At 36.9% G+C, this 15,153-nt stretch overlaps 1 protein-coding gene across 1 annotated transcript in view; it reads right to left on the minus strand.

Moving 5' to 3' along the window:
• Positions 1-3,766: 3,766 nt before the first annotated feature.
• The window catches only part of HTR2C (5-hydroxytryptamine receptor 2C), a 294,503-nt gene continuing 283,116 nt past the window's right edge, over positions 3,767-15,153 (minus strand). Inside the window, exon 5 of the mRNA XM_065916414.1 lies at positions 3,767-4,590. Coding sequence (XP_065772486.1) covers positions 3,767-4,590 — 824 coding nt within the window. The remainder of the gene's footprint in view (positions 4,591-15,153) is intronic.

Genomic DNA, 15,153 nt, shown 5'->3' on the forward strand with positions numbered 1-15,153 from the left:
TGTCTAGGGGAATATGCGAGGAGAAACGGGCCTCAACCATGGAGATTGCATTGACCTAAGAGGGAACTGATTAACTGTATGGGAACTGTGTTTCTGCAGTAAGCAGAAACTTACTGCTGCTTGATGACAAGAAGTATGTTTTTCTCCTCAGACCACAAAGACCTTCCAGTGCTATGGGATAAGACACTCCAGTCTTCCTTCTCACCCTCATTCCCTTTTACTGGTAATAATGACTTCAGTTATGTGCCATCAGAAATTTCAGCCCCTCTCCATTGCTTCACTATTGAGCAAGAGTAATCCCTAGCTTCAGTGGTATAAGATATTTGAAGCCACGGGCAACAGTGACCCCATTGGTTTCAAAGTGGCACTTCAGCCTTTATTCCTTGACCCATTCCTAGGAATCAACCTAGTAATCATTGCAAAGGAATGAGGTACTCCTGCTTTCTTCTCAGGGAACTGAACTCATGCCAGTAGCTCACACAGCATCAGAAAGGTATAAATGGTGGAAAAAAAGGCCAGTGGATTTTGTCACACATGGCTCCAGGTATGGAGGAACAGAGGTGCTTAGTATGTTGACCTTGATGATAACACAGTCATCCAAGGCCATTTGGGCTAGAAGTCAGTTAAAGTGATCAAGTCACACTACATGACTGAACAGTGGGGAGTTGCAAGGCTTCTTTTGGCAACAGGAACAGATAATACAATGCCCACAAATATTGATGCTCAATGTATGCCTATTGAACCTAGAGTGACTACTATCAACTGGAAATAAAACTACCAACATTACAGACATGGTCCTCTCTGCTCTTGGAGAGCTTAGAGTCTGATGGGGATAAGAGAGCAATCCTATAGCAAAGAGAGCATGTGAGCCACCCTAGGCCCCTACTCAAGTTAAGGAATGTAGGATTATTTCACAGTCCAGTTATTCTGTTCATGAGGAATCAATGATGTTGTTATTAATATTGCTTTTGTCATTTACACCTCCTGTCTTTCCTTTAGTGTCAGTCTTTGAGTACACAGAAAAGGGTAATATTCTCTGGTTGTATTTGTCTTTGTGAATTTATTTAACCAGTTACAATTTAATTTTTCAAGAAATGAAGTGGTGTATTTTTCCCTCAAAAGATGCAGGGGGGAAAAAGGCAGGCGACATATTAGGCAACATTTAATAAATTTAATAAATTAATAAGAAATATCACAAAAACCTGGAATGGATAACATACAAGAATCACGAATAAGACAACACTTCTCAACCACTCACAAAAAGTACCACTCGATGAAGGAAGATTTACAGGAAATAACATAAGGCAGTCCGTTGCACGTGTCTTAAACAGATATACATATATAATAGTACATCAAAATGATCTGTTTGACAATAAATTCACCATGTTTACACTTATCACATGGACTTTAAAACATTTATAAAAGTTGTAGATTTAACATTGAACTGTAAGATTTATATCCAAATGAATATACTTATTTCATACCAAATTGCACAGAACTTATGAATAGCACACGATTTTAGAATAATTACTGTGTTGGGTACTATTAAGTACTACTGCTTGATGACATAAGAATTATTAATAAATGTGCTATAAGCTATTATCATTCAACTTATTGCTAGTGCTTTTGAAAATCAGTGGTTTATATTTTCTTTGTAAAACATGTGCTATGAGCTTGCCCTGATAGTTCAGGAAAGAAATCAGATGTTTCCAATTTTCTCTATACTCACAATACTTCAGATCTGATCACATGGTCTTTTTAAAGACTGCCAAAGAATTTGCATTTAAGTCATTCTTATAACACCTACTCTGCCTTACATTAATACAAATTGATGGATTTATGCAACATACACAGCATACATGCGGGACACCATGTATGTGCAGAACTCATGCTCAATGTATACTATGTTTCTTCAGACATTTTCATTTCAGTAAGAATTAGGTCTCATTCAACTTCATATAATTGTTTTTAACATGCAATTCGACAGAGCTAACAGGCAGGTAGACTTTACTTTCATGTTATAATTGGGCATGCTCAAGCAATTGACTGGCATTTTGCAGTGTTGCAAACCACTTAGGGACTGTATGAGTTTTCTCAAATACAGCATCTCTCCCACTGCCCTTGTGGCAGACTGTTTGATTTATCTATGCTGTGTGTTGAGGACACACACTGGGGTTTTTAGAAATTTGGATTCTGCCTTCACCAATTTCAAGATACTCTAAGGTGTGTAAGTAACTGTCAGGCATAAGAAATAGCATCATGAAATCTTCGGAAATAGATCCACAATTGTGTGAAATGGACATACATTGAAATATAGTTACTGGAAACACTTGTATACTCTGCACACAGCATAGACTTAATGGTCTGACTTTAGTAATGTTTGAAAACCTTTCATGGTTAACAAACTAGTAAAATGGTACTGAATTCTTATAGAGCAACAGGCCCACGAATGAAACAATGGCCAACACTGATTGTAACACAACACTATATTTAACAAAGGTTTAAACTTCTGGTACGTAATGGCAGTACAATGAAGAGCTTGCCACTTTCACAAATTAGCTGCAGCCTTTCCCTGCACTAGAGAGTTTGGAAGGATCTGAAAATGAGATATTTTGTTTAAAATCCAAATGGAAACGCTGTATTTCTTTTCTTCCCCAGAGTTCAGTAAAAGCTTCTTTAATTACTTGTTTTCACATTCTAAGGGCCCATTTCTGTAGTCCTTAATCAAGTAAAACTTCCAAAGTCTTGGGCATCTGCTCCAACGCAAGTTTTACTCAAAAATGGACTGCTAAATTAGGTCCTATAGATAGAGGTACCATAATTAATATACTATTTTAATAAGGCTCAAAAATGCTAATTTCATTTTGTGTGTAGCACACGAATTTCCAGGATCCTGAGATCAAAACCCAATTGATGTTGAATCCTGGATTGGGAAATAACTCTGGGATTTTGTTTCCCAGTTTAATCATGGAATTAGGTATTTACTAAGGACCAGAATGAAAACACTAATTCCAGTTTACTTGTCATTATAATCAGAATTTGAACATAAGAAGTGAAAAGATATTGTTGGTGTATATATCTCTTGTCATCCTTCCACTTCTGTAGTTCCGGTTAACTAGCTGCTATATTAAAATGCCACTATGTTTGGGGATAGACATTGCAGTAAAATATCAACACAACATTCTGACAATATCAAAATTTCCCCTGTGTGTGACAAGAAGTAAGTTCTGCCTTTGACTCACTAATAGTTGTGATAGAGTTTCAGAAGGCAGAACCTGTTTTACTGTATTTATGTGTGTAGATGAGCAGAGCAAGAATTTAAAGTGCATATTTACTGTTAACCCGGAAAAAAAGAGTCCACCGAATTTGTTCAGTTTTGATGTGGTTGAAAACCACTGTCATGTGTATCATTCTGGTCTCCTGCAAATGCCACCTGAGAGGAACATCAATGTTTCCTTATATGCAAAAGAAAAAGAGAAAGAGGAGGGAGAAAAAGAAAAAAGAGGGAGGGAAGGAAGGCTGGAAGGGGGGAAAATCAACATTTTTGCATCAATCAAAATAAGTTATTCTCAATCTGTTATAAACAGTAAATATAGAACCCTAAATCTCACTATTGAAAGCATGATTGTAAAGTACAGGATTGCAAAGCTATATATAAAACACACTTTTCATACAGCAATATTTACATTGGTTATGACCAACAGAATTAAAGAACAATTTCCTACATTTGTAGCTTTACCATAGGAAAAGACTGAGCTGCCCTTTCTTACACACTACTAATCCTTTCACTAATCACATTGGAGGGATTAACTGGTAGCTCCAAATTCTCAACTTGCATCTCTATACCAGGCTCCTTGTCATCAGCTTTCTTAATTACTGGTTCATTGGTGTGCCGGTAAATGTTAACATTAAGCTCCCTCCCAGACAAAGCAGTGGCAGCAACTCTCGGGATTTGTCTGATTGGAGGCTTTTTATCTGCCTTATAATTGCAGCGCAAATAGTTGGAGAAAGCCCTTCGGTAAACTTTGTTGAAAAGAGTGTACACCAGAGGATTAATTCCTGAACAAACATAGCCAATCCAAACAAACACATTCAGAAGCTTTTCCATGAGCTTTTGATTACAAGCCTTCCCACAAAGAACTGACAAAATATTAGTAATAAAAAATGGGCACCACATGATCAGAAACACAAAGAAAACAATGCCAAGGACCTTGGAGGCTTTCCGTTCATTGTTGATAGCTTGCATGGTGCCCCTAGGCCGTCTTTCTTTCTTCTTCCTTCGGCGTGGGTTCAAATCTTGGTTCGGGTTTGCAGAGCTCTCTTCATCGGTGTTCGTCTTGCAGCATTTCAAGAAATTTAGGTTTATTCCAGGCGGTTCCTCAGTGTGGCCGTGCAGTAACATCAGAGCTTGTCGACGAAGAACGTGAATCGTCAGACAGTAGGTAATCACCATGATTGTCAGCGGTATGAAGAAAGCTACAAAGGACCCAATAAGAACGAAATTTGGGTCATTCAGCACGCAGGTGGTGTTGTTGACGAACACCTTGTCTTCATCCCTCAGTCCAATCACTGGGATAGGAACTGATACACCTACAGGAACAAAAAAAGAAGGTGGGGCATTGTTACAGCATATGGAAGCATCGAACAGATCTGTATAGTGGGATACATTCAATTGCATATCACTGGAGAAAATTTAGATCTGATATTTGTTGAAAGCTATTCACAGCATAAAGTGATAGTCACATGAAAGAGTAACAGTATGATACCAGAAAATGACAGCTTTTTTTCAAGTTAGGAATGCCTTCTCACCAATTTTCTGTAAAAGACTTGGAATTACCATACTGAGATAATTATAAGTATGGTTGTACATAACAGTGAGTTGTGTCTTTTTGTTTTAGCTCCAATTCCTAGAAATGTCCCAGATCATAGAAGGCATTCACTAAATATTTGTTGAATGAATAAATTTGTGTCTGTATTCAATGACATCAATAAATTCGATTGTTCATTTTTAGCATTCCAAATGCAATAAAAATGATGTGCATACCACCTAGGAATAATAACATATCGGCATTGACAAGGCTGAGTTTGAGATGAGTTTTTAGCTAAGGACATCCTTTCCCAAGGAAAGTGGTCAAAAAGAGGAACTTCTGTGTGTGAGTCCTTTGGAGACAGAGACTGGGAGCTCTGGAGTTTTTTGGAGATGAAGAAGATAGTGGGCCCCCCAACAGGAATTAGATCTGACCGCAATGCAGACATAGTCTCCATGCAGAAACTGAAGGAATTGTCTTTTTAATAAGCATTTTTCTGAGACTCCGGGAGAGATATAGTCCTCCCACTTACATGTGGAGTTTTGAACTCATTTGTTTTTTAAGAATACTGAGAGGTGTTTATCTAGGTAAGCACCTCCACTAATAAAGAAGCTCACAGGCAGAAAATATCAATAAGAAGATGGGAGCAGAATCTTGTGCCTGAGCATAAGTGATGTACCTAGAAAGTTTTGGAAATCATTATGGTAAATCATTATGGTAGATCTTGAAGAGGTCTATCATCAACAACAGGGATAACTTGCACAAGTGAAATTCAAATTGGTTAATTTATTTTTTCTTGTGTCCACAAGAACTTGAAGCCTGGGACAATTCAGGTTGCACTTCTAGGATTCTATCAGAGATCATTATGAGGATTCCTGGGCTGGTGGCTATTTGTACTATTAACTGTGAGAGAGGATGGAAGCACACTCTCAAAGATCATTGCTGGGAGGACCCTGAGGAGTCGGGTGGGGAGGGAGGTGGGAGGGGGGATCGGGATGGGGAATACGTGTAACTATATGGCTGATTCATGTCAATGTATGACAAAACCCACTGAAATGTTGTAAAGTGATTGGCCTCCAACTAATAAAATAATATTTAAAAAAAAAAAAAAAAAAAAAAAGAAAAAAAAAAAAAAATTCAATAATGGGGCCAAGATTACTGAATAAATCAAGCCCATGATGGTATTAGGACTTAGGTCTTCTAATTATGACCTCATAGATCTTTCAATTATGACCTCATAGATCTTTCCACTAGATTGATAATCTCCAATTTTTTATGCCTTTATAAGCAAAATTCTAATTCAGTGTCACCCCCAATATATGTGTACTGATTTATTTATAAGTTACATGCAGGTGCTATTACATTAATTCAGTATGTATACTTTATTTAAAAAACAAAAGAAATGCAAAAAATATATGAATGGAAGAAAATAAAACTTTCAAGTTGGAAAAAAAAAAAAAAAGATCATTGCTGGCTTTAGGGAACACACAGGGAACCATGACAAATCTGAAAATCCCTATAGATTGTCTTAACATGCTTTGTCAGGTATAGAATGTTTGATGATCAAGAGGGGAAAATATTTTTCTTTGCTAAGATCTTGCTGATGGCATTGATTGGTATTTAATTTCTGGGAAGACATGAGGAAGAGTATTTGAAAAGTTATCTTTAAGCCTTCTAATTCAGACCCTGAATTTTTTACATGACTGGGTTTTTTTTTTCTAAAGAAAGAGACCAAGTGATGGTATGAGAAGCATCAATAGATGTGACAAGATTTCTTGGGGTATTGGTACATACCTGCAATTCTGAACCTAGGCATGCCATTTAAGAAGGCAAGAATGGCTGTGAAAACTAGGAGACACTGCAAACAGAAAGTGTCCTCAGGTAATACAGTACAAGATCTGATGAAGCGAACTTTGAGCTCTAGATGGGAAGAGTGGCAAGTATCAGAAGGTAATAGTCACCAAATTTGATGAACCACACAGGTTACATTTCTTAAGAGTTATAAAATGATAGGTAAGAATGCTGCCATCTTGTATTGTTTGAATCTTTATTCCAAAAGCCATAAATATGAGGAGATATGTAGAAAGAGCATAGATCAAGCTTGCCTGAAAGAAGCCAGTACTGGCTTATCCTTCATGAAATGTTTTAGTGAGGATAAGGTTGTAGGAAGTTTTCTGGAGTTAAGGAAGCTAGTATGAGATTAAGAAAAGAGGGGAGGGTTTCTTAAAAACAAATCATTTACAACAGAAAAAATTAGAGAACCCAATATTAAGAGAGTCATGTAACTCCATGGCTGATTCATGTCAATGTATGACAAAACCCAAAAAAATAAAAAATAAAAGAATTAAAAAGAAAAAGAGTCTTAAAATACCAATCGAACAATGTTAATATGTGGACCTTCTTGGAATTGTGATGCAAGCAAACACATTTTTAAAAATATTCATGACACAGGTGGAAATGTGTTATTTTGAACAATAACTGGCCTTTGATGATAGTAAATAATTATCATTCATTAGTTTTTAAAAGTGATGTTGATATTGTGGCTATGTGGGGAAAATTTATATTTTTAGATATATATATACTGATGTGTTTATGGATAAAATATTATGATTCTGAGGTTTGTTTTGAAATAATATGGGAGGGAGAAGTGGACAGAAGTACAGATGATGAAAGACAGTACATAAATTGATAAATCTTGGAGCTGGATAATGAGTACATGGTTCTTTATAATGTAATTCTCTCTAATTTTATAATCTTTTAAAGTCTTTCTACCAAAAGTTTAATATATTAAAAACAGAAGCAATTAAAATAAAATAGAGGTTCTTTCTGAAACATAGAAAGAAATGGCTGTTAGACCTCAGATGAAAAAGTCTGTAAGATTTGCTACCATTGCTAACTTTGGAACTGATTACTTCTAGAGCAAAATTCTTGGGGTCCTAAGTGAAAACACTTACCATTTTGGTATAAATGTAGAGAAGAAGGCCATTTTCTGACAAAATGTTGTTAGAAAACTGTGTTATAATTTCTCAGGATCCTATAGCAAGATCAGAGGAGGGGTAAAGTGGAATGGCTCCCCGTCCAAACTGTTCCCCTCCACTGCCGTCCAACAATGTGGGAACCAGACCCTGAGGCTAGGAATTTAATCTAGGGAGTTTGCATTCATTCTGAAAGAATTCTGACAAGGTTAGACATATCTACACTCAGGATACAAGTGGAGAGTCATTTCCCCAAGGAAATGCTGCACAACCTTTTAGGTATTCCTAGATATCTGAAATTTCTAGGGAAGGCCTCACACACTGACCATAATATCAGTGGAAGTCAGCATTACTCAGAGCCCAGCTGTGAATTGGTATTAGCTTGTTTCTATTAAAAGACTTATTCACTTTCCTAAGGGAATCTTGGGCCTAAAAGTAGGCCTTGTCTAGAGACAAGAGAGGATAGCAGAGTGATTCCAGATAAGCTAATGATGTTATTGGGTGTATGAGGTCAATTTTATCCCTGGCATCTATTTGCATAATCTTTTGTACATTGAATAAAGAGTGATTCTAAGGCTGCCTTTTATTGAGTCTATCTTATGTGCCAGGCATTAAGCCATGTGTATTACTGACATTAAAGATGTAAAATATATTATCTCAATTTCATTAAAACTCCTATAATAGAGATATTATTTAGTGAAGTAGCTTAACCATTTTACCAAATCTATATTGTCATTTGTTTTGTTTTTGTTTTTATAGAAACTGTGAATGCAGTCAACAAAACAAGAAACTCAGTTACTTTTGACAGTATCTGGAAATTATATAAATAATACTAATAGCAACTAAATTAGCATTAATAATAGAATCTATTATATAGATTATCTTATTCAATACTTAAAAAAAAAAAGCATATGCCAGCAGTTCTCAAAGTGTGGTTCAAGGATCCAGAGGGGCCTCTGAAATTCTTTTAGAGAGTTTGCTAGATTTCCCTTTTCCAACTATTCAGCTTTAAAACTGCATATTCTTTATAAACTTCATACCAAATAGCATACTACAATAGGTTGAAAACAGATACATCTATGAGAATCCAACTATCTTTCCATAAAACTATATATTGAAGAGATTTTAAAACTGTTAAACAGTGCCTGTCTTCTCTCAAATATTTTTGGAAAAATAGTTAATTTTTATTTAAAAAAATGTTATGTTAACATTAAATGGATTCATTGCTGTTATTTAAAATGATTCATAGATATTTTAAACATTTCTCAGTCTTAATTTCTAATATAATAAATATCAATAGATATAATCCACATAAACAAAAGCTCTTTGAGGTCTTCGTTTGTTTTGAAAAGTATAAATAGGCCCTGACACCAAAGAGTTTGAGAACTGCTATTCTATGTTAGTGGATGAAGTTATTTAAACCCTGGAGAGCTAAATTCAGCCAATGTATAAAGTGTTTCTCAGTATTTTAAATTAGTCAATTAGTAGAAATTCAAGTGATATCAAGTAAACACAAACTATCAATAATAGCAACTAAATGTTTTACATGCATTATCTCACTCATTGTCATAAAAATTATAAAAGGTATATACTATTTGGTGAAGCTAACTTCAGAAAACCAGCTTAGCAAGTATGAAGGAGCAGTCTTTGATATTTTTAAATCTTTGACTTGACCAAGGAGAAAAAGTGAAAATGAACTACCATAGATAATATCAGTAATAAATAGCAACAATTGTAATAATAATTGCTTTTTACTGAGTTCTTTTTATTTGTCACACACTGAATTAAATGTTTTGCAATTATTATATACTTTCATATATTATTTAATCCAGACAAGGAACACAAAAAGAAGGAATTATTAACTAGAATCACTTAATCTTTCTGAAATTAACTTTGAAAAATGTTAGCATCTCTAGAATTTTAGAAACAACAAAATTAAGTTATAATTGGTGTTCTGCTGAAAATATCAGATAATACTTCAACCAATAAACACATATTTTGCATGCATTGTCTCATTTGTGTCTCAAAAAACCCTGTAAAATTGATTATTATTCATTAAGGTTACTAAGGGAGAAAAAAATACTTTCAATAAACATATGGGGTCTTAGCATTTTAAGAACATTGAATTCAATAACAGTTATAGTTCAAGTTTTTATTGAGAATATGTGTTACTATGACTACTAGTTATCATTTATTGAGTGCTTACTAATTTTGGTACTTTAGCTACAGTACATATTTTACATGTATTATCTTATTCTAGCCTCATAAAAGACGTAAAACAACTTGGTGTGGTTATTTTACATCAGATAAGGCAAGTAAATTTAGAGAATGTATAATGATATTTGCATTATTTCTTAAAGCCTTGAATTCAAGCAACACAGATCAATTCTCTTCAAGCAATCAGATAATAATACCATATGCCCATGGTTCTTAGATGTCCATTTCTTTCAGATTTTAACATCTTCAGTAGTGCTATGTATCTTACAATTGATACTATCTTACAATTAGTGTTGGCCAGACAACAGTTATTACATAGTCATCATTGTCTGTGCATGTGTGAGCCTCGTCTGAAAAACTCCTTTTGACATGTTTTGGTAAGATCAACATTACCAGCAGCAAAATTTACAAAATGAGTATCAGGAGCATGGTAATAGTTCACTGTGAACAAAATAATATGTCATAATACACACAAGCTGGTTTTAGAAAAGGCAGAGGAACCAGAGATCAAATTGCCAACATCCGGTGGATCATCAAAAAAGCAAGAGAGTTCCAGAAAAGCATCTATTTCTGCTTTATTGACCATGCCAAAGCCTTTGACTGTGTGGATCACAAGAAACTGTGGAAAATTCTGAAAGAGATGGGCATACCAGACCACCTGACTCACCTCTTGAGAAACCCGTATGCAGGTCAGGAAGCAACAGTAGAACTGGACATAGAACAGACTGGTTCCAAATAGGAAAAAGGAGTAGGTCAAGGCTGCATATTGTCACCCTGCTTATTTAACCCATATGCAGAGTACATCATGAGAAATGCTGGGCTGGAAGAAGCACAAGCTGGAATCAAGATTGCTGGGAGAAATATCAATAACCTCAGATATGCAGATGACACCACCCTTATGGCAGAAAGTGAAGAAGAACTAAAGAGCCTCTTGATGAAAGTGAAAGAGGAGAGTGAAAAAGTTGGCTTAAAGCCCAACATTCAGAAAGCTAAGATCATGGCATCCGGTCCCATCGCTTCATGGCAGATAGATGGGGAAACAGTGAAAATAGTGGATGACTTTATTTTTCTGGGCTCCAAAATCACTGCAGATGGTGATTGCAGCCGTGAAATTAAGAGACGCTTACTCCTTGGAAGGAAAGTTATCACCAACCTAGACAGTATATTGAAAAGCAGAGACATTACTTTGTCAACAAAGTCCATCTAGTCAAGGCTATGGTTTTTCCAGTAGTCGTGTATGGATGTGAGAGTTGGACTATAAAGAAAGCTGAGCGCTGAAGAATTGATGCTTTTGAACTGTGGTGTTGGAGAAGACACTTGAGAGTCCCTTGGACTGCAAGGAGATCCAATCAGTCCATCCTAAAGGAGATCAGTCCTGGGTGTTCATTGGAAGGGCTGATGCTGAAGCTGAAACTCCAATACTTTGGCCACCTGATGCGAAGAGCTGACTCATTGGAAAAGACCCTGATGCTGGGAAAGATTGGGGACAGGAGGAGAAGGGGATGATGGAGGATGAGATGGTTGGATGGCATCATCGACTCAATGGGCAATGGTTTGGGTGGACTCCGGGAGTTGGTGATGGACAGGGAGGCCTGGCGGGCTGTGGTTCATGGGGTCGCAAAGAGTTGGACACGACTGAACGACTGAACTGAACTGAACTGAACTGAACACACAAAGAGGGAATGTTCTGAAGAAGGTATCCTCAACAGCATCAAATGGCACAGAAGAATCTAGAATTTGAGATATTTCCTCTGTCTTTGAAAATAAGGAGATTTCTGGTAATTATAGAGAGAAGAGTTATAGTCGAATAGTGAAGACAGGAAACAGATTGCCAAGAGATGAATAGTAAATGATAGTAAGATAAAAGAGAGAAAGTTTATAAAATACATTTCCTGGAACAGACTGGCCATCATCAAAATGAAAACATAGGTACAGGGATTTGTTACTAAACTGCAGGGCTATCTCCTAGGTATCTATCTTCATGAGTTTTTCATGGAAATGAATTTTTCAAGGAGGATCATACAATGTCAATCTGGCAGGAGTGGTCCCTTGCCTCTTGGAGTAATAAGTGAATCCCTTGATCATGGGAATTGATAACAGAATATGAAAAAAAAACTATTTTCAAAAAAGAACACAGAAGACAAAATAAACACAAGCATTGCTGTCTCCGCTACCAGATAATAAAATGTGACTGAGAGTTGGAGCAATACTTCATATACTTTGGCAGATAGATGGTGTTGATGCAATGGGAATTTTAAGGAATTCAGAATCAGGTTGAGAGTCAACTTTGAATTCAAGGAGTTGTTAGCTTTGGGAAGAATAGGAACCTTGGCATGCATGAATGAAGGGTATTGAGTAAGCAAAAGACCGTAAATGACTTCAAGGGAAATTGAACTAAAAGAAGATTATAAAAGAAAACAGTTCATGAGGTGACAAGAAGAATACATAGGGTTTATAAGTTAAACTTGGGCAAGAGTTTATGAAGAACTGAATGTTAAAAAGAAGTAGCAATCAGCAAGTGGAGTCATCTGCGTCTGTGACAGTGGACCGAGGTTTAATAGTAGCCCCAACTTCTCCCAGTAAGGTGACTTTTAAGCAATCTGAAATTTCCTGATCAGCACTAGTGAGGTACCTGCATAATAAAACTCCTCCCATTACCTTCCCTTACAAAAGAAGATGACTTGACCTGAAAGAATTATTTTCTTTTGCTAATAACTTCCTCGACCCACTCTTCTGCCTATAAAAACCTTCCATTTTGTCCAGTTCTTTGGAGTGCCTGACTGTTCACTAGATGGGATGCTACCCAATTCATGAATTGCTGAATAAAGCCAATTAGATCTTCAAATTTACTCAGTTGAATGTTGAGAGAGGTCCTAGGGAAGTCCAACTATAATATGGCTGAAGGCACATTGTTGTTCAGTCATGTCCAACTTTTGGCAACCCAATGGACTATAGCACACCAGGCTCACCTGTCCTTCACCATTTCCCAGAGCTTGCTCAAACTCATGTCACTGAGTCGGTGATGCCATCCAACCATCTCATCTTCTGTTGCCCCCTTCTCCTTCTGCCCTCAATCTTTCCCAGCATCAGGGTCTTTTCCAATGAGTTGGCTCTTCACATCAGGTGGCCAAAGTATTGGAGCTTCAGCTTCAACATCAGTCCTTCCAATGAATATTCAGGGTTGATTTCCTTTAGGATTGGCTGGTTTGATCTCTTTGCTGTCCAGGGGACTCTCAACAGTCTTCTCTAGTACCACAATTCAAAAGCATCAGTTCTTTGGCACTCAGCCTTCCTTATGGTCCAACCCTCACATCCATACATGACTACCAGAAAAACCAATACATGACTATTGGGGAAAAAATTCGTGAATCATTGAATTTTTCAAATTTACTCAATTGAATTTTGCTTTTTAACAGTGGGGGAGGTCCTAGCAAGGTCCAACTATAATACAGCTGAAGGTATGAAGAAGTAAAATATGAAGTAACACCCAAATATAGAAACATTACTACAGAATATGCTACTCCAAAATATGCCTTTTTGGCATAAAGATTATTTGAGTTGATTATTTTGAAACATGGCAGAGACAGAAAGAGCTCTGAAAACTACCGAAGAGAAATTTGCATTTACAAAGGAAATCTCCATTTGTAAATATCGATCTCTCTGTACTAGGAAGAGAGAGTGAAAGTGAAAGTGAAAGTCTCTCAGTCGTGTCCGACTCTTTGTGATTCCATGGACTATACAGTTTTCTGTAGGCCAGAATACTTGAGTGGGTAGCCTTTCCTTTCTCCAGGGTATCTTCCCAACCCAGGGATCGAACCTAGGTCTCCCACATTGCAGGCAGATTCTTTACCAGCTGATCCACAGGGGAAGCCCAGGAATATTGGAGTGGGTAGTCTATCCCTCCTCCAGTGGATCTTCCCAACTCAGGAATCGAACTGGGGTCTCCTGCACTGTAGGCAGATTCTTTATTGGGAAGAGAAAGATGACTAAATCCCAGGAGAATCATATTAATGGAGAGTGAGCCCACTTAAATCTTCATGGCAGACCTAACCCTTGTTTATCTAGCTTTTCTTGGTTATCTGCCATAACTGGCCTTTCCCCACCTCACATCTTCACTTGTCTTTAGCTGAAGATGGTATTTAAGTGGTGTCTTGTACCATCTGGGGGGTTTATTTAGTTTTTTAGGATTTCTCTCATGTATATGCATGCACATGTATAAATAACATGCACATGTTAATAAACTTGCTTGTTTTCTCTTGTTAAACTGTGTTTTATTATAAGAGTCTAAGCCAAGAACTCAGAAGGTTAGAGGGAAAATTATTTTTCCTCTCCTACATTACTCACAAGCAAATGTAGACTGAGGAAATGAAGATTATATTTAAGATACAATAATATGCTTACACATTGAAGGTGAAAGCCAATAGCATGGAAGAGCTTAAAGATACAGAAAAGAAAGGTGAAGATGATAGGTAAGGACCTCTGAGGAGACAAAGTCAGAAATAGTTGGAAAAATTACACTAGGAATAAAGAATGGTTATTATTTTCTGTTAGAACATATAATATAACTGGTGGTGGTGGTTAGTCACTCAGTCATATCCGACTCTTTGTGACCCCATGGACTATAGCTGATAGGATTCTCCAGCCAAGAATACTGGAGTGGGTTGCCATTCCCTTCTGCAGGGGATTTTCTCTACCCTGGGATTGAACTCACGTCTCCAGCATTGCAGGCAGATTCTTTACCATCTGATACACTGGGGAAGCCCTAATAGCATGACTGGGTGGCAGAAATTATTAGGCCCTATACAGGAATGTAGAAGAGAAATGAGAAGAAAGTGTTAGGTGGCAAAAGAACAGAGTTGTTCAGACGATGCACAAACTGGAGAACACTTATACCAAATAAGTTCTCATATCGTTGCAAAAGTTCTAAGGCCCCCAACAGATTTCCCAACTCGGGGATCCAGCAAAAGGACTGAGAATCCCCAGGGAATTTAACTTTGAAGGCCAGAGGGATTTAATTACAGAACTTATATAAGACTAGGGAAACAGACTCTTGGGGGACACACACACAAAACTACCTTGTGTTTACCAGGACCCAGGAGAAAGGAACAGTGACACCACAAAAGACACCACTCTTCACATGAGGTGGCCAAAGT

This window comes from Muntiacus reevesi, chromosome X, assembly GCF_963930625.1.
Source record: "Muntiacus reevesi chromosome X, mMunRee1.1, whole genome shotgun sequence".
In the NCBI taxonomy this organism is placed as follows: Eukaryota; Metazoa; Chordata; class Mammalia; order Artiodactyla; family Cervidae; genus Muntiacus; species Muntiacus reevesi.